The 17414-nt window shown below is 56.6% G+C and overlaps 1 protein-coding gene across 3 annotated transcripts in view; it reads left to right on the top strand.

The window, feature by feature from the left end:
- Window positions 1–16879, top strand: part of PTPRU (protein tyrosine phosphatase receptor type U) — an 82980-nt gene extending 66101 nt beyond the window's left edge. For 2 of the 3 annotated variants that reach the window (XM_040467193.1, XM_040467197.1), the window contains 12 exons: window positions 3762–3798; window positions 4450–4547; window positions 4631–4747; window positions 6043–6197; window positions 8204–8339; window positions 8801–8950; window positions 10438–10611; window positions 11447–11587; window positions 13629–13754; window positions 13888–14045; window positions 15263–15398; window positions 15662–15724. In XM_040467193.1, coding sequence (XP_040323127.1) covers window positions 3762–3798; window positions 4450–4547; window positions 4631–4747; window positions 6043–6197; window positions 8204–8339; window positions 8801–8950; window positions 10438–10611; window positions 11447–11587; window positions 13629–13754; window positions 13888–14045; window positions 15263–15398; window positions 15662–15724 — 1491 coding nt within the window. Of the gene's footprint in view, window positions 1–3761; window positions 3799–4449; window positions 4548–4630; window positions 4748–6042; window positions 6198–8203; window positions 8340–8800; window positions 8951–10437; window positions 10612–11446; window positions 11588–13628; window positions 13755–13887; window positions 14046–15262; window positions 15399–15661 lie in introns of all 3 variants that reach the window. The other variant, XM_040467186.1, reaches the window with a different exon arrangement.
- The last annotated feature ends 535 nt before the right edge of the window (window positions 16880–17414 follow it).

Genomic DNA, 17414 nt, shown 5'->3' on the forward strand with positions numbered 1-17414 from the left:
AAATACAGTACAGTATTGCAAATGTATTTTCTCTTCCTTTTGATTTTCTTAATAATATTGTCTTTTTTGTAGTTTATTTAAGAGTATAGTGTATAGTACCATATATCATATGAAAAAATGTGTTACTTGACTGTTTATATTATCAGTAAGGCTTCCAGTCAACTAGGCTATTAGTAAAGTTTTTGAGGGGTCAAAAGTTATGTGTGGATTTTCAACTGCCCCAGGGGGTCAGCACCCCTAACCCCTATACTGGTTCAAGGGTCAACTGTATTATTATTTTTTTTAAATAATATTTGATAACCTGATGGGATTGTTTGCTATTTTGTGGGTACCTTTCTATTTTACCTCCTTTTTTCTTTTAAAAAATGTAGTTAATTTTTTTTTAAGATTGTAAAAATATAGTTCATTATCATATTTCAGACAGTACAGAAATATACACATCTCTGTATATATGAAGTGAAAGGTCCATGTGGTGACAGCTGCTGGAGGACCAGCAGCTGGTCCCAGACATCCCCCTGCCCCCCATTTGGAGTGTGCTTAAACAGTTTGTAAAGGTCCCAAATTTAAATGGAATATTAGGCCCATGAAATGCAGTGGATATACTCAGCCCTAGCGCCCCTTTAGGAGGTGGTGAATATAGGTACAGTTGGTACAGTTCTTTTTTTTTTTTTTAAATGATTTTATTTATTTATTTTTTATTTTTTATTTATTTATTTTTTTTAACGTTTATTTATTTTTGGGACAGAGAGAGACAGAGCATGAACGGGGGAGGGGCAGAGAGAGAGGGAGACACAGAATCCAAAGCAGGCTCCAGGCTCTGAGCTTGTTGGCACAGAGCCCGACACGGGAGAGGGGGGGGGCCTCGAACTCCTGAGCCATGAGATCATGACCTGTGCCGAAGTCTGAGGCTAAACCAACTGAGCCACCCAGAGCCCCTAGGTACATTTCTTTATATCTGAATCTCCATACAACACATAGTCCCACCCTTTTGGTTCCTTGTTGTCACCCTTTGGTGCCCTGAGGAGACTTGGTTTAATACACCTTCACATGCTAGTCAACAAGAGTGTCATCGGCTGGGCACCTGGCTCTGTGCCGGCACCCTCAGGCCCATCATTTCCTCTTTACCGTACTCTGAGAGGGAGGGACTAGCAGTTGGTGGATGAGAAAATGGAGCCTTAGAAAAGTTAAGTGACTTGTTCATGGCCGCACGGAGCTGGGCCTCAAGCCCAGCAGGAGCCCTCCACCCTCATACTAGACTGTGGTTCTCTCCCGGTGAGGAGCGTCCAGATGCCCTGGGGTTCTTGTCCGTGATGCAAGTGGTCAGTCCCCCGGAACCACCCAACGAGAGGCTCCAGGCAGCCGGAGGTGTGTGCCCCAGGAGTAGGCGCCCAGGTCACGCTGATGCCCAGGGTGCGAGGACCAGTGTGCTCTCAGATGCTGGTTTCTCAAGTGGGTGTGCTCCAAGTGATCTGTTTAACACCTGATCGTTTTACACTTCCCACTGTAGCGTTCTCTGTGTAATATAATCGTGCAGGAACGCACATGTGCAATGGAAAAGTTAATGTGCAGATACTGAGGATGATCTGTTTAAAACTTGTTCAGCTATGTACTGTATCGGCTGACTAGCTTGGGTGCTGGCACTGTGCCGGGCACCGGAGGGAGGGGCAGAGATGGGTGAATCAGAAGAGATGCTTGCTCTCGTGTGGGAGTCTCAGGCACACTGCTTTTAGGGGGAGTAGCTTCTTCCCAGCTTGACCGGTGCTGGAGGTGGGAGGGCAGCCCTGGGAGCGCCTTTGCTGGGCCTTCCCCTGGGACCCCGGTTGCCCAGCAGCTCAGCCGAGGACTTGAGGCAGAGGCGGTGGCTGGGGAATTAGCGTATATCCAGAGCGGTACCTCTAGTGAGGGCGGAGTGGCTTTGGGGCGCTCTTCACTGTGGGTAACTTGAACTGTGTTTTGGGCATGGTGTGTAGCTGTAGAGCAGCATCTCTGGGGTCGGGGTCTCACTGTTATCCCCACGCTGCAGAAGGGACCAGAGGCTCCGAGAGGCTGAGGGGCCGGCTACTCCAGTGTGTCTTGAGATCCGGTACTGGTACCACCTGGGAGCTGGTTTGGATTGCACAATCCTGGGCCCCACCCCAGACCTTCCGAATCTGAATCTCCCTTTCAACAAGATCCGCAGGAGATTCCTGTCCACGTTAAAGGCTGAGAAGTGCCTTTTTAGTGCCCAGAGCCACATGGCTGTTCTGTAGAGCTGAGCTAGGAACCCAGGTCAATTTGACTCTCCACATTCAGATTCTTTTTGTTTGTTTGTTTTTGTTTTTAAAGTTTATTTATTTTAAGAGAGAGAGAGAACAAGCGGGGAGGGGGGAGAGAGAGAATCCCAAGCAGGCTCCGAACTGCCAGTGCGGAGTCTGATGCAGGGCTCAAACTCACGAACCGTGAGATCGTGACCTGAGCCGAAGTCAAGAGTCAGGCGCTTAACCCACTGAGCCACCCAGGCGCCCTCGAACTCGGATTCTTAGCCCCCGTAGTAAGCCGTCTGCCCTAGGAATTATTGACATCCGTACTATTTTAATCTTCAGGGATATGCTTTTTGAACTTTAAAGTAGTAGCAGGTGCTAATGGTTGCTATTGATTAAGTACTGACCTTGACCTACACCAAACCCCTGACCTACGTTACTTTGTTTACTCCTCGCAACAGCCCTAGGAGGGAAATACTGTAATTCCCATTTTGTAGATGAGAAAATCGAGGCATAGTGAAATGATAGGATTTGCCTGAGGGCACACGGCTAGCAAGAGTTAGAGCTGGGATTTGAACTCTGGCAGCCTGACTCCAGGGTTCCCTCTGCGCCAGAGTAAGGGGTCGGGGGGGGGGGGCGGGGAGCTAGGTTGTGGCCGTGAACTTGAGGTGAGCAGCCGAGCTTGATTGTTCCCATGTTGACTGCATTGATGCCCTGGGTGTCAGTCACGTGAGGGCAGGACCTCGGGGTTTGGCTGTGGCTTCGGGGTGGGAGTTGGGGCTGGCTCCCCTTTGCAGCCTGAGGGCTCCGGGATGGATGATACAGTAGCTCTTGCCCTCTCTTTTGTGGGAGATAGTGTAGGTAAAGTGCTTAGCACAGTATGTGATCATAATAGGGTCTCAAAAAATTATTATTGATTTTAAAGATTCAAAAAACATTTTATCTGAGGGCCATGAGTAACCCACGTGCCCATATGCTTCCAGCCTGAAGCCTTCATCTGGGTCCCTGGGTTCCCCAAACTCTGGATGACATGTCATGGGGAGGGGGCACTGCCCATCTGGTTGCCACGAGGGGACTGGGGTGACTGATAAGACCCAGTCTGGGATCTGGGGTTGATTAGGCCTCTGGGGCTTTGGGGACACCCTGGTAACTTGGGCAGGGTCACCATGGTCTTTATTTGTATCCAAACAGCTGGGCTGTAAGCTGATTGTGGGTAACTCCCCCCAGTTTGTGGGTGGAGAGACCTTTTAGGCCCATAAAGGAGTCGTGTCCTCTGTGGTGTCACACTGCAGAGAGGCAGAGATGGGTTTGGACCCAAGACACTGGTGTCCCAGCTGCTCTTCCCTCGCTGGGGGGCTGGGAGGGCAGGGCCACCCCGGTTTGGAGGGCCTAGGGAAGAGGGTAGACAGTTGCCTATGGGTGTGTGTGCTGTTTCTGGGACAGGAGGGCAGAGGGGGTGAGATCTGAAGGAGTGCGGGGCTGCTCCCTAGGGTCTCACCGCACCCTCTTCTCCTGTTCCAGGGTTACCACAGGTCAAACCACTTCATAGCCACTCAAGGTACCTGCACCTCTGCCCGTGTGCCCCCGTGTGCTGAATGCCCTCTGCCGCCTTTCTGCCTTCGCTCTGATCTGCTTGACTCCCCGTCTGCTCCCTGCTGTCTCTCTACTGTCTGAGCCCCACTGTCTGGTTGGGTCTTCTGGAATCCGGCCACCAGTCTCTGCCCCTCTTTGTGTTTGTGTCTCCCCTACATGCTCGGCGCATGTCTGTCCATCTGTCTGTCTTTGAGGTGGTGCATGCAGAAGAGGGGAGCCAGGCTCAGTCCTGATGAGTGTGGATTGTGCCTTTCGGTGGGGGGTGGGGTGGGGTGGGCGGTTCCTGGGACCCGCTGGCTGTCTTCCCCCCCCGCCCCCGCCAACCATTTACTTGTCCATCCCTCCGGGAGACTTGCCCTATAGACCAAGGATCTAGCCCTCCAGCTCTGCCCCCTGGGTTTCACTCAGGATGATTGGGGTCTCCAGCCAGGCCCTCTCTGATGCTCTCAGGGCCCTCCAGGCACAAATTGGCATTGGGTGGGGTGGGCGTGGAATGAGCACGAAGCCCTCCATGGGGCTCGGGAGACTCCTGGCCTGGGGTGGTGGTGCCGGGCAGCAGGTGTGCTGGCCCTGGGTGGAGACCTTGCCTCAGGGACTAGCACCCTCTGCGCCCCAGGGCCGAAGCCCGAGATGGTCTACGACTTCTGGCGCATGGTGTGGCAGGAGCACTGTTCCAGCATTGTCATGATCACCAAGCTGGTGGAGGTGGGCAGGGTAAGCAGGGCCTTGGGGTGAGGGGGTAAGGCGGGCCAAGGGGGGCAGCGAAGAGCCTACTGAGCCTTCCTGTGGGACTCTAGGTGAAGTGCTCACGGTACTGGCCGGAGGACTCGGACATGTACGGGGACATCAAGATCACGCTGGTGAAGACGGAGACTCTGGCCGAGTATGTCGTGCGCACCTTTGCCCTGGAGCGGGTGAGTCTCCTGTCACGTGGTCCCTCCAGGGGTGCCTGCAGAGGTGGGGCAGAGTCCACCTCCCACCTGCCAGCGCAGAAGCAGGAGAGGTGAGGACGGCTCCGCTGTCTTCCTTGGCAAGGCAGTTGCTCTGTGACTGGGGAGCACTCCTGGAGGACAGGAAGGGGAGCATTGCAGGGAGCAGTGCTGGAGGACAGGAAGGGGAGGACTGCAGGGAACACTCATAGAGGACAGGAAAGGGAGTACTGCAGGGAGTATTGATGGAGGACAGGAAGGGGAGCACTGCAGGGAGCAGTGTTGGAGGACAAGAAGGGGAGCACTCCAGGGAGCAGTGCTGAGGACAGGAAGGGGAGCACTCCAGGGAGCAGTGCTGAGGACAGGAAGGGGAGCACTGCAGGGAGCAGTGCTGGAGGACAGAAAGGGGAGCACTGCAGGGAGCAGTGCTGGAGGATAGGAAGGGGAGCACTGCAGGGAGCAGTGCTGGAGGACAGAAAGGGGAGCACTGCAGGGAGCAGTGCTGAGGACAGGAAGGGGAGCACTGCAGGGAGCAGTGCTGGAGGATAGGAAGGGGAGGACTGCAGGGAGCATTGATAGAGGACAGGAAAGGGAGCACTGCAGGGAGCATTGATGGAGGACAGGAAGGGGAGCACTACAGGAGGACAGGAAGAGGAGCATTACTGGGAGCATTGTGGGAGAACAGGAAGGGGGCTGCCCTTCACTGATGACTCCAAGAGGAACTGGAGATGATGACAGCTGCCAGGTGTGGTCCTTCTCTGCACTGAGCATCGTGCTGAGCTGTGACATGTGTTGGCTCCACTCTGAAAACTCTGGAATGAGGTGTTTCCATTAGTCCCATTGTACAAGTAAAGACAATGAGGTGGGGTCATTGCATCACTCAGGAGGCCACATGGCCAGTGACTGGCCGAGTCCTCCCATCTGTGATCCCATTTGATCCTCTGTAAATCCTCGAAGGAGACACTTTCCCCCTTTAGACTAAGACCAGAGAGTCAAAGTGACCTCTTGGGGGTTGCACGGCAACGCGGTGGCAGAGGTGGGCGATTGGCAGACAGGTTTAGGCGTCAGGCAGGCCCTGGCCCCTTTCCTGTGTCATGCTCATCTTGTCTAACCTCGGGCAAGCAGTTTCTTCTCTCTGGGCCCTGGTTTTCTCGCTGGTACGATGAGTCATCAATACCCATTCGTAAGTTTATCACTGGGATTAATTGAGATCCTGGGGTGAGATGCTTACCCGGCAGGTGTCTAATGGATGCCAGCAGTGACTCTGCCTGTCTCCCCAGAGAGGCTACTCTGCCCGGCACGAGGTCCGACAGTTCCATTTCACAGCATGGCCAGAGCACGGCGTCCCCTACCACGCCACAGGGCTGCTAGCCTTCATCCGGCGCGTGAAGGCCTCTACCCCACCTGACGCCGGGCCCGTCGTCATCCACTGCAGGTGAGGCACCGGGATCCCCAGAAGAGGACTGGGCGTGGTGGTGTTCAGGGTCCCAGAGGGAGACTAGGCTTAGGTTCATCCTGCTTAGAGACGGAGGAGAGACTGACCCCCAAGGGCCCCTTGAGCTTTGGCTCTGAGGTCGGCACCCTCATATGCTTCCCAGGACCTGCAGAGGCCCTGGGCCTAGAGGCTAAGGAGGCGCTGGAGACAGAGGGGGCTGGGGCTTGGTGAGGCACCAGGCAGGCTGAGTTCTATCTGCTTCCGTTCAGCAAAAGTGTGCATTGCACACCGGCCTGGGTGGGGCCGCCCAGGTGCGGGGGGGGGGGGGTGCTTTGCTTTCTCTTCTCCAAGTCCCATGGGCTCTTCTCACTGCTTGGCTTTCACACCCTGTGCAACTCCTGGCCCTCACTCCTATCTGTCCCCGGTCCTGTCTTGCTCGGCTCCTGTGACCCCGGCGGCCTTCCCTCTGCTCTGCTTCCTCTCTGGCTCCACATCTTTCTCTTGCCTCTTCAGTGTCCTGTCTGGTTCCTGCCCCCACTCCCCTCCTGGGGAGCTTAGCCTCTAACCCTGTGGTTTTACCGATTCCCTGACCCAAAGGTCCTTGGCTTCTGTATGTGTCCTGGCTCCTCTGCTTGGATTCCGCTCAGCTTCCCAAATACCACGTGGCAGACTCAGTCCCTCCCTGTCCTGCCACCCACAGACTATTTCCATTTGGTGTCTTTAGGCTTCTTTAAGATACCGTCTTTAAAATAAGACTTCACTGAGGTATAACATACTTAAAGCAAAGTGCACACGTAATAAGTGTATACCTTTATCAATTTTCCATAAATTGAACACCCCCGTGAAATCACCAGCACTGTTCAGATCAAGAACTAGAACGCTAACAGCATCCAGAAGCCCCCTTGAGCCGCCTTCCTGTCTGTACCCACCTGCTCGCTCCTGGAGCAATCAGTATCCTGCCATCTCAAGCGTAAATTCATTTTGTGTTTTTGAATTTGCATAAATGGAATCCTACGGTGTGCACTCTTTGGTGTCTGAACCTTATGTACGTAAGATTCATCCCTGTCGGATCACAGGCTACTGGGTGACTCACCCACAGTGTGTTCATCCATTCTGCTATTGATAGGAATTTGGGTGGTTTCCAGCTTTGAGCTATTATGAATAGAGCCACTAAGGACATTCTATTGCCTGTGTTTGGGCCGGCAGACGCGTGCATTTCTGGGGGGTACGTACGTGGGGTAGAATTGCTGCCATGTAAACATTCCGCTTTTAAGTAGATAACTGCCAAACCGCTTCCCGAAGTGGCGGTACTGATTTCAGCCCCCGGCAGGGGCGTGTGGAAGACCCACTGCTGTGCATTCCTGCCAATGCTCCGATGCCACCATTTTGAGCCTGACAGCTTGGTGTCATTTTGTCCTCTCGCTCCGCCCCTCAACTCTGCTCAGCTCTTTCTGACCATGAGCATCCCAGAGATGGGTCTGACCCAGCCCAGCTCTCGAGGAGCTCCCAGTCGGGTCAGGGAGACAGCCACAAAAACGACGACCGCGTAGCAGGAAGAGGGTTTGATAAGAGCCTGCCCGAATTACTCTCAGAGCTCAGAGGAATGATGTCTGGGGAAGGGTTGGGGAGGCTCCATTGAGTATGCGAGCGGCTGTGAACGTGTGGGGCTTTGAAGGGTGTGTAGATCTGGGGCTACCCAGGAGGCAAGAACATTCTTGGATGAAGCTCTGAGCATCACCTTTGTCTTCTCCCCAGCTAAGTTGCTACCCTTCCCCCTCTCCCCTCCTGAGGCCCGTCCCCAGCTCTGTCTTGTGTCACCTTTCACCACGACTCCTGCTGCAGACTCCTCCCTGGCTCCTCCTTGCTGGTGCAGTGGGGTGTCTGTCTCTGTCCCCCAGTCCCTGTGTGGTGTAGGCATGGCCAGGCACCCCAGAACCCCTCTTCCCTTCTTGGTCCCGGGCTCCCTCCCCAGGCTCTGACGGGGCCCCTGGCTGCTCTCTCCCCAGCGCGGGCACCGGCCGCACAGGCTGCTACATCGTTCTGGATGTGATGCTGGACATGGCGGAGTGTGAGGGTGTTGTGGACATTTACAACTGTGTGAAGGCCCTCTGCTCCCGGCGCGTCAACATGATCCAGACAGAAGTAGGGGACGCAGCCCTCCTCCCCTCCCCTCTCCAGGACTTGGGTCCCTCGTGGCGGAACTCAGAGCTGGTGGAATGTGTCAGAGGGGTGTCCTTGGGGCTGAGATGCCTGAACTTGGCCCGCCAGCCTCTTAGCGTCTTCCCAGAGTCCGCACCACTGTGTTCATTCGGGTGAGGTCAAACAGCGGTGGGCCAGGGTCAGGTTCTACAGTCAAGATCCACTTGTGTTTGCTCTGCCCTCACCTCCAGAGCTCCTCACAGGGTTATTATAGAGATGAATATGAGATGAGTGAACATACCCATGAAAGTTGTTTCCAGCAGGGTTGGTCCAACCTGTAGTCACACGTGGTTGGGCTCCAGCACCCCTGCCTCAACCTTGGGCTCGCTTCCCCCTGTCATCACCCCCAAATCTCTAGGTCCTGGTCCCCTCCTGCTTCCTTATATTCTCTCCTCCTGTTCCAGGAGCAGTACATCTTCATTCATGATGCAATCCTGGAGGCCTGCCTGTGTGGGGAGACCACTATCCCTGTCAGCGAGTTCAAGGCCACCTACAAGGAGATGATCCGCATTGACCCCCAGAGTAATTCCTCCCAGCTGCGGGAAGAGTTCCAGGTGGGGCATGAGTGTGTGTATAGGAGTGTGGATGTGGCTTGTGACTCTGTGTGTGTGTGTGTGTGTGTGTGTGTGTGTGTGTGTGTGTATTGGGAAGTCCTCAGTGCTATAGGCGTCATTGAGAGCCAAGAAAGAGGGACCGAATGGGGCTACTGGGAAGGACTTAGAGACTGGCCTTGAACACTCACATTACTTCTCCAAGTTTTGGTTTTCTTATCCCGGAAAGCAAGTCAATATTGCCCCTGCAGTGTTTGTACTCTCAGGATTTGCAACTTTGGTTGCTGACAAAAATCCAACTGCATGACTTTTGTAACGGACAAGTCTGAAGATGGTGCAGCTTCAGTTATGGCTGGATCCAGGGGCTCAGATGATGATGCCAACACTTAGCCTCTGCCCATTTTTAGTTCTGCTTTCTTTGTTTTCGGCTTCTCGGACCCATACCCTGGCCGCCCCCAGCAGTGTCAGGCTCATGTCAGGAGACCGGAGAAAGGACTCCCAACAGCCCCAACAGAAGTCTTAGACCAGCCTCTCCGGTGCCTTCCCGGAGCCAGTCACTGGGGCCAGGAAGATGGAACACACTGATGGGCCCAGGAGGGGTTCTGGGGGTGGAGCCACTCTCAGCATGTCATGTGACTGAGATGGGGGAAGGGCTGGTTCTCAGTGGGCAGGCAGAGACCCCACATGTCCGCTGCACTCCAGGTTCCCGCGAGGGTTCCGTGGGGTGGCACCTTCTGGATACCTGATGCCGTCCAGCCAGCGGAGGCTGGTGTCATAGGAAATGCTGCCTGTGATTCTTGGGGCCTGTTGGGCTCTGGGGATCATGAGAGACTGGGGCTCCCCATTAGGGACCCCCAAGGACAAGGGAAAGAAGCCGGGACCCCATCGACCAGGCTATATGAGGCACGAGGTGGAGGAGATAACCTGGAGTCCCAGGCTTGTGGCAGCACAGGTGCCTCGGACTTGCGTTTTGTTCAGACGGGGCTGACCATCTCTGCCAGGCCCCCGGAGTCCGCTTTGCAGAAGACGTGGGGCTTCCCGGCTTGTCTTCTTGAAAGCGCCTGAGAAGCTCGTAACGGTCCTCACTGCGCCTCGCACGTCTGGAGCCTTGCATGTGCCTGGTGCCGTGCTTGGTCCTTGGCGTCATCTCTTTATCTTTCCGACAGCCCCTCGCGGCAGGCATATTATTATCCCACTTTACGGCTGAGAAAAGCAGTGCTGAGAAGTAGGACAGCTTGTCTAAGGTGATGCAGGGAGCAAGGAGGCAGACTCGAGTCTCCGGAGCGCTGTTCAGAGCCTGCGCGGTCTGGAGGCTGGGAGCTTGGGGTCCCTGCCCTCTCTCCCTTCTGTCCGGGCCTCAGGTCTCCAACCGTAAAATGGGGTTAGTAGCCCAGCTCAGTGTGCTTTGGCGGGAGCTGTGAGGAGGCCCAGCAAACACTGGATGTCTATACTCACCCACGCCCACCCTGTTGCTCCTTCCACTCCTTTAGACGCTGAACTCGGTCACACCACCCCTGGACGTGGAAGAGTGCAGCATCGCCTTGCTGCCCCGGAACCGAGACAAGAACCGCAGCATGGATGTCCTGCCGCCCGACCGCTGCCTGCCCTTCCTCATCTCCACCGACGGGGACCCTAACAACTACATCAACGCGGCCCTGACTGACGTGAGGGCTTGGGGGGGGGTGGGGTGCGCTCTGGGATTCCCGCACTGGGAAGTATCTGGGAAGGTTCGGGAGCCAAGGGGGAAGGGCCGAGGGCTCTGGTCGGGATGAGGTCAGGGCAGGGAGTGGCGTCAGTGCCCGTGACTGGTCTGGGGCCCTGAGCTGGGGTCTCAGACCCTTCACCCATGGAGTCGGAAGGGACGTGGAGATTTATTTATTCAAAAATACTTATTGAACTCCTACCACGTGCCGGGCAAAGACCATACCCCTAAATCTCTGCTTTCCTGAAACTTGTATTTGGGTGATGGGTTGGGACAGCCAGTAAGCAAATATACACTGGTAATTCCTACAAAAAGCAACCAGGCAGAAGAAATATGTAGTGTGGGGTTTGGAGTGTGTGTATATGGCGATTTTTGATGAGGTGGTAAGGAGGGCCTCTTTGTGGAGGTGACCGTTAAGCAAAGAGCACAAAGAAGGGAGGGAGAGAACCATGTCAATATTTGGAAATTTGTTCTAGGCAACAGGAATAGCACATGCCTAGGCCCTGAGGCAGGGAGCAAGACTACCATGCCCAAATTCCCATTGCCACAAATGTGAGAACCTTTTGTGTTTAGTTCCAAGGGCTGTGGGCTTGGGCACCAGAGGCCTGGGGGCTCACCCTATGAACTCAGGCCTCAGTGTGCCAGCCAGCCTCTAAAATGGGCCACTGGAGGCAGCCTGGCCCCGAGGGGAGGGCTGTTCAGCCCAGGGTGGGCAGAGTGGGAGGACAGCCTGTGGGGGTGCTCAGGCCCTGTCAGGGGTGGCGAGCAGGCCCCGCTGAGTCCCGGTTTCCCTGCAGAGCTACACACGGAGCGCAGCCTTCATCGTGACCTTGCATCCTCTACAGAGCACTACGCCTGACTTCTGGCGGCTGGTCTACGATTACGGGTGCACCTCCATTGTCATGCTCAACCAGCTGCACCAGTCCAACACTGCCTGGGTGAGGCCTCTGCTGCCCAGGGCCTCGCTGTGCTCAAGGGCGTGTCCCCAAAGCCCAGGGTCGGATCCCAGATGTACCACCTATTTGTTGAGTGACCTCAGATGGGTCTTGCTCCCTCCCAGAGCCTTGGTTTCCTCTTCTGTAGAGTGAGGCTTTCGGATGGGAGGGAAATACTGTTTTTTATTGAGTACCTGCTGTATGCCAGGGACTCTGCTTCACACTTACGGGCTTCAGGTGAGAAGATCAAGACCTAGAGAGGTGAAGTGACTTCTCCAAGGTCGCAGAGCTGTGCCCCTACCCCAGGCTGCCTTCTTCCGGAGCCTGTGGAACTAACTGGCCGTGGTGGGGGCCTTTAAGGCAGAGTAAAATTCCAGCCTCCTTACTTTTTGACTGTTTGATCTAGGGTAAGTTCATTGGCTCTTTGAGCCCCAGTTTCTTTTCTGCCTGGCACACAGTAGGTGCTACGTACATGGCAGGGATAGAGATGTTGCAGTTGCTGCTGAGGTTGGTCCAGACACTGGCCCGGTGGCCTCAGCCTGGGGGCTGCCCCAGTTTCCTTCTGGGGCTCCCAAGGCTGGCTGGCACTTCCAGGAAGTGCAGATGTTCAGCCTGCCAGCCACGCCTGGCCCTGTCCCCTCCATCCCTGGGCCTCTCTTCATCTCCCTGTCCTAGGCGGCCAGGAGGATTCCTGTAAAATGAGCATGACGGTCTCTTGAAGGCTGAGAAGCCTTGCTAACTGGGCTCTTTTCGAGTTGGGCACTTGGTATAAATGACCTAGGACTTCCGGGTGGTGGGTTCTTGCCCTGGGGCAGGGGTCTGGAGGGAATCCGGTGTGAGAAGAATCTGCCCTTGCTGAGGTGGAGGGGAAGGACCCGGAGGGAGGCTCACACAGACGTCACTCAGTGTTCACCATTTGCTCATGCATTCAGCCACCTTTTCCCACTGGCAGGCCCTGCAGCAGGCAGTAGGGAAATAGAAGAACACACAGCCCGCCCTCAGATCTCATGGTCCCATGGGGAGCAGGGCACAAAGACCAACAGTGACAGCACAGAGGGAAGGGGCTGCCGTGGAGCTGGTCCTGGGACGTGGAGAAGCCTGGGGGGATCATGTATCAGGGAAGGCTTCTGGAGGAGGTGATATCTGAGCTGAGATGTGTAGGAAGTTAACTAGGTGAGGACAGGGCCGGTGAGTGATCCATGGAGAGGGGGGAGCACCATGTGTAAGGGCCTGTACGTAAGGAGTGGCCAGGACCCCGGGCGAAGAGAGGAAGCTAGGTCCTCTCTTTGTGGGTGTGGTCAGAGAGGGAAGCAGGCGGAGCCGGGAGTCCTCTGGGAGGAGCTTGAGGACTGTTTCACAAACGGGGAAATGGGGGGCCCAGAGGAAGGAAGAGCCTTGCCTGGGCTCTAGGCAGAGCTGAGCCTCGAAGCTGGGGCTCTGGACCTGCTGGCCCGGAGGACCTGTGTCTGTCTGTGTGTTGGGGGGGGGGGATACACCTCCTTCACCCCTCTGCTGTCTCCAGTCTAGCCTGGAGAGGAGGGGGCATTTAGGGCCCTGAGGCTATGGTGGGGCCCTAGGGAAGGAGTGGGCGTCCTGAGCTGTGTTGCAACCCCAGGGACACCCCAGCTCTGTGAGCTGATGCTGGGGAGCGAGGCAGCAAGAGAGACGGCTGGGGGCAGGGGTGATGGGGTGGGTGGGGGTGACCCGAGGCCTGGCCCTAGAAGGAGGCAGCCTCACGTGGGGATGTGTGTGTGCGAGCGTGTTAGGTATAGCTGTGTAGCTGCACAGCAGGGATTGTTAGTGCCCACCTAGGAAGGGTTTGTCTCTGTGCAGAAGGCGTTGGGGGCCGGTGTGCACTGTGCTCTGATGGGTGAGTGGCGGGGACCGGGGGGGGGTGGGGACTTTGCAGGGGAGTTGGGAGCGAGTGAGTGGGTCAGGGTGTGCGGGAGCCCCAGGGCAAGTGTGGAGGTCTGGGCTGGGTATGAGTGGCGGCGGCCGCCCTGGCCCCCTCTGCTCAGCCCTCCCTGTCCGTCCATGCTCTTAGCCTTGCCTGCAGTACTGGCCGGAGCCCGGCCGACAGCAGTATGGCCTCATGGAGGTGGAGTTCGTGTCGGGCTCAGTGGATGAAGACTTGGTGGCCCGTGTCTTCCGGGTGCAGAACATGTCTCGGGTGAGTGAGCTGGGAGCCCTGCGGTGAGGACCCGAGGGGTTGCCAGGGCAGCCTCGTCAGACCCTCGTGAGGTCACCACAGGGTCTCGTGACCCCTGTGCTCACACCCCCTGCTTGGCCGCCCGTGCCCCCAGCTGCAGGAAGGGCACCTGCTGGTGCGACACTTCCAGTTCCTGCGCTGGTCCGCCTACCGGGACACGCCTGACTCCAAGAAGGCCTTCCTGCACCTGCTGGCCGAGGTGGACAAGTGGCAGGCGGAGCGTGGGGACGGGCGCACGGTCGTGCACTGCCTGTGAGTGCGGGCCCTGCTGCGGGGTGGGAGGAGGGGTGGGGGCCTGAGGCCCAGTCTGAGAGAGGGCCTCACGGCTGGCACTAACCGCCCTCGGGCGGGGAAGGCGGCTGTGGCCTGCACTCTGCGTGGCCGTGTGAGGATGGCCCTGTCTTCCCTGGAAGACTCCGCTCGGTTTCCAGGGTGTAGACTCAACGCCGAACAACTGCCCGGCACTCTGTGTGATGCATGACTTTGCCAGTTTAATTAGAGTGCTGTCAGAATTGTTCACTGCGTGAGACAGTAGCACCCTCGAAGCCAAAGAATTTCCAGTCTTTGTCCGCGCATGCACACGTGCAACTTTTTCATTCATTCCTTCACATGCCCCCATTCATAAATTCTCGTACGTGTGTCTGGGTACGCTCACTCCTTTGACCGCCACTCCCTCCTGCTTTTAGCTTTTTTACCCTTTTAGGGCCAGTCTAGGCATACTAGATAGGGATAGGGAGCCGAGTCAGGCAGGGCCGGTCCTCAGGGAGGTTCTAGTGGGAGAGACCCCTTGAGATGGCGGCTGAGGGCCTAGTTTATCCCCCATCTCCCAAGGGGAGCCCTACACCCCGAGGTCACAGGGGGCAGAGGAGGGAGAGCACAGGGGATAGGAAGTGTCTCTCTTAGCCTCGGAGTGTGGCTGTGTACGTGTGTGTGTGTGTGTGTGTGTGTGTGTGTGTTTTCACCTCGCGTCTGTGTTGCTGGGGGTGACTGGTGTTCTCGGTGTTCATTTTCCATCCTGCTCTCCGGTTTTGCTTGTCGCTCTGCGGCCGTCCTCTGTCGCTGTCTTTGTCTCGGTGGATTTCTCCTGGAGCTCGTCTAGCCTCCTTTCCCTCAGAATCTGCTGTCTTTCTCCGGCAGGCTGTCTCCTTAACTGCCCACGGGATTTGGATGCCAGTTTTAGCCTCTGACTTCGCCCCTCTGAGCTCCCAGACCCCTACTTCCTGGGTTCCCTAAGCCCCGCCCCTTACCTTTGGGCCCCCTGGCTCCTCCCTCTTGGGCTCCACCCCTCACCTCTGGGTTCCCTGGGCCCTCCCTCCTGGGTTCCCTGGCTCCACCGGTCACCTCTGGGCTCCCAGGCCCTGACCCTCCTCCCTTTTGGTTCCCCGGTTCTGCCAGTCGCTTGGTTTTCCAGCCTCAGGCCTCCCTCTCTTAAGCCCCACCCCCAAACCTTTCGTGTGTGTCTCATTTAGGAACGGGGGTGGCCGCAGTGGCACCTTCTGCGCCTGCGCCACAGTCCTGGAGATGATCCGCTGCCACAACCTGGTGGACGTTTTCTTTGCTGCCAAAACGCTTAGGAACTACAAGCCCAATATGGTGGAAACCCTGGTGAGAGGCCATGTCTCCCTGCCCAACCGCTTCCAACTTCCCGGTCCATGCCAAGCTAGGTCCCTCTGTACCCACTGCCCTCTGTGTGGTTCCCGCCACCGGGCTGTGGGTCCTGATCTGGTGGTGCCAAAACAGGGATCCACGTTTGCCCCCCTCTCCCCTCGAGATGGGCCAGGGCTCGTGCTCGCCCTCGTCTCCCACTCCCCCCTTCCCCAGTACCAAAGAGGGACCAGGCTCATGATTCCTTCTCTCCCTCTCCCCAGGATCAGTACCACTTTTGCTATGATGTGGCCCTGGAGTACCTGGAGGGGCTGGAGTCAAGATAGCGGGGCCCCTGGCCTGGGGCACCCACTGTGCACTCAGAGCCAGGCCCAGCACTGATGAGGAAGACCTGGACCCCTAACTCTGCGCCGCTACAGCTCCCCCGGGGGACGGCACTAGAGTGGGCGCCGGGCCATCTCGGTGCCCCTTCCACGGTGCCCGGGGCCTCTCACCATGTCCGATGGGCAGGCTGGGGGCCAAGGAGAGGCTTAGCGAGACTGCAGCCCGGCCTACCTCCATAGGTTCCTGCAGGTCTGCGCCGTGTATCTGGCACTGCCTGGTAGAGTGACAGGCGCGCAGAGTTGCCAGCTCGGGAGGACCCAGGCTCAAGCCCCTCGACTCCAGGCTCAAGCCCCTTGACTCTGTCCCAGCCCTTGGCAGAGATGAGTAAGGCCCTGTGGGGCCTGTGCGTGGCCAGTTTCCACCCGGCGTGGCTTCCTCTGGATATGGATGGAGAGTTCCCTGGGGCTTGGCATCTGGACTCCCATCTGGCCTGGCCCCTGAGGGTCCTGGGTAGACTGGGCACATCAGACTGGTCCTCTCTGGAGGGGACAATAGCCCCCTCCTCCACCCTGCTGCCCCCCCCTACAGCCCTGGGGCTGTTTTGCTCATGATCCCTCCCACTATTACTTCTTTGACGTGTGCTCTGAGCTTCCTCGAACCGAGATCTGCCCATCCTTACCCTGTTCCCTGTGGGGCCCCTTCCCTGCCTGACCCAATGCCTGCAGAATGAAGGCACTTCAGCCCTTCTTCCTATAACTTTCAAGCCTCACTGGTGGGAACTCCTCAGCCTAGGCCGTGATAATCTGCAAGGTTGAACGACAGCCCTTGGGGTTGAGGTCTCTGTGGCTCCTGGTGAGGCTGCCCACTGGGGACGGGTCACTGCTAGATCAGGGGTGCTTGCAGCGTCTACGGTTCAGAGGAAGAAGGTGTATTTTGGGATGAAGGAGCGTTTCTTTCTTGTTAATTTCATTATTTTTTGATGGGTGGGTGGGAAAAATCTCTTTAAAATGGGGCAGGCCACACCCCCATTCCGTGCCTCAATTTCCCCATCTGTAAACTGTAGATACGACTACTGACCTACCTCGCAGGGGGCTGTGGGGAGGCATAAGCTGATGTTTGTAAAGCGCTTTGTAAATAAATGTGCTCTCTGAATGCCACAGAGGAGCCTTGTGTGTGTCTGGCCACCCTGAGTGGAGCCTGCTCGCCTGCCCCCAGCCTCCTAGTACAGTGGGAGGGCTCTGGGCTGGGAGGCAGAAGCTTGGGTCCGGTCAGGCCCTGATTTTTCCATTCATCAAATGGTGGGGGTGTGGACCAGAGCATCGCTCAGGGGTCTTCTACTTGTAGGGGCAGGTTCCAGAGAACTCTTGACTATTGCTTCAGGCCTCTGAAGCAGCTCCTTAGGCAGTGGGCTTTATCCCGAGACCCCTGAGGGCCACGGAGCTGCCTCTCACCTCTGGGGGCTGGATCTGGGGTTGAGCTCTTTTGAAGACATCATGGGAGGCTCAGGCTTTGGTATCAGGTGGATGGGCTTCACCAGCTGCAAGACCCTGGCTAAGTCAGTTGCCCTCCCTGGGCCTTGGTTCCCATCTGTAAAATGGGAATGATGCCGATAAGATCAGAAGTCATGATTAAGTGCCTTGCATGGTGCCATGGGTGCTGAAAGGGCTCTGATTACAAACACACAAGAGGGGC

This window comes from Herpailurus yagouaroundi, unplaced genomic scaffold (genome assembly GCF_014898765.1).
Source record: "Herpailurus yagouaroundi ecotype Mexico unplaced genomic scaffold, PumYag 77, whole genome shotgun sequence".
Classification (NCBI taxonomy): domain Eukaryota; kingdom Metazoa; phylum Chordata; class Mammalia; order Carnivora; family Felidae; genus Herpailurus; species Herpailurus yagouaroundi.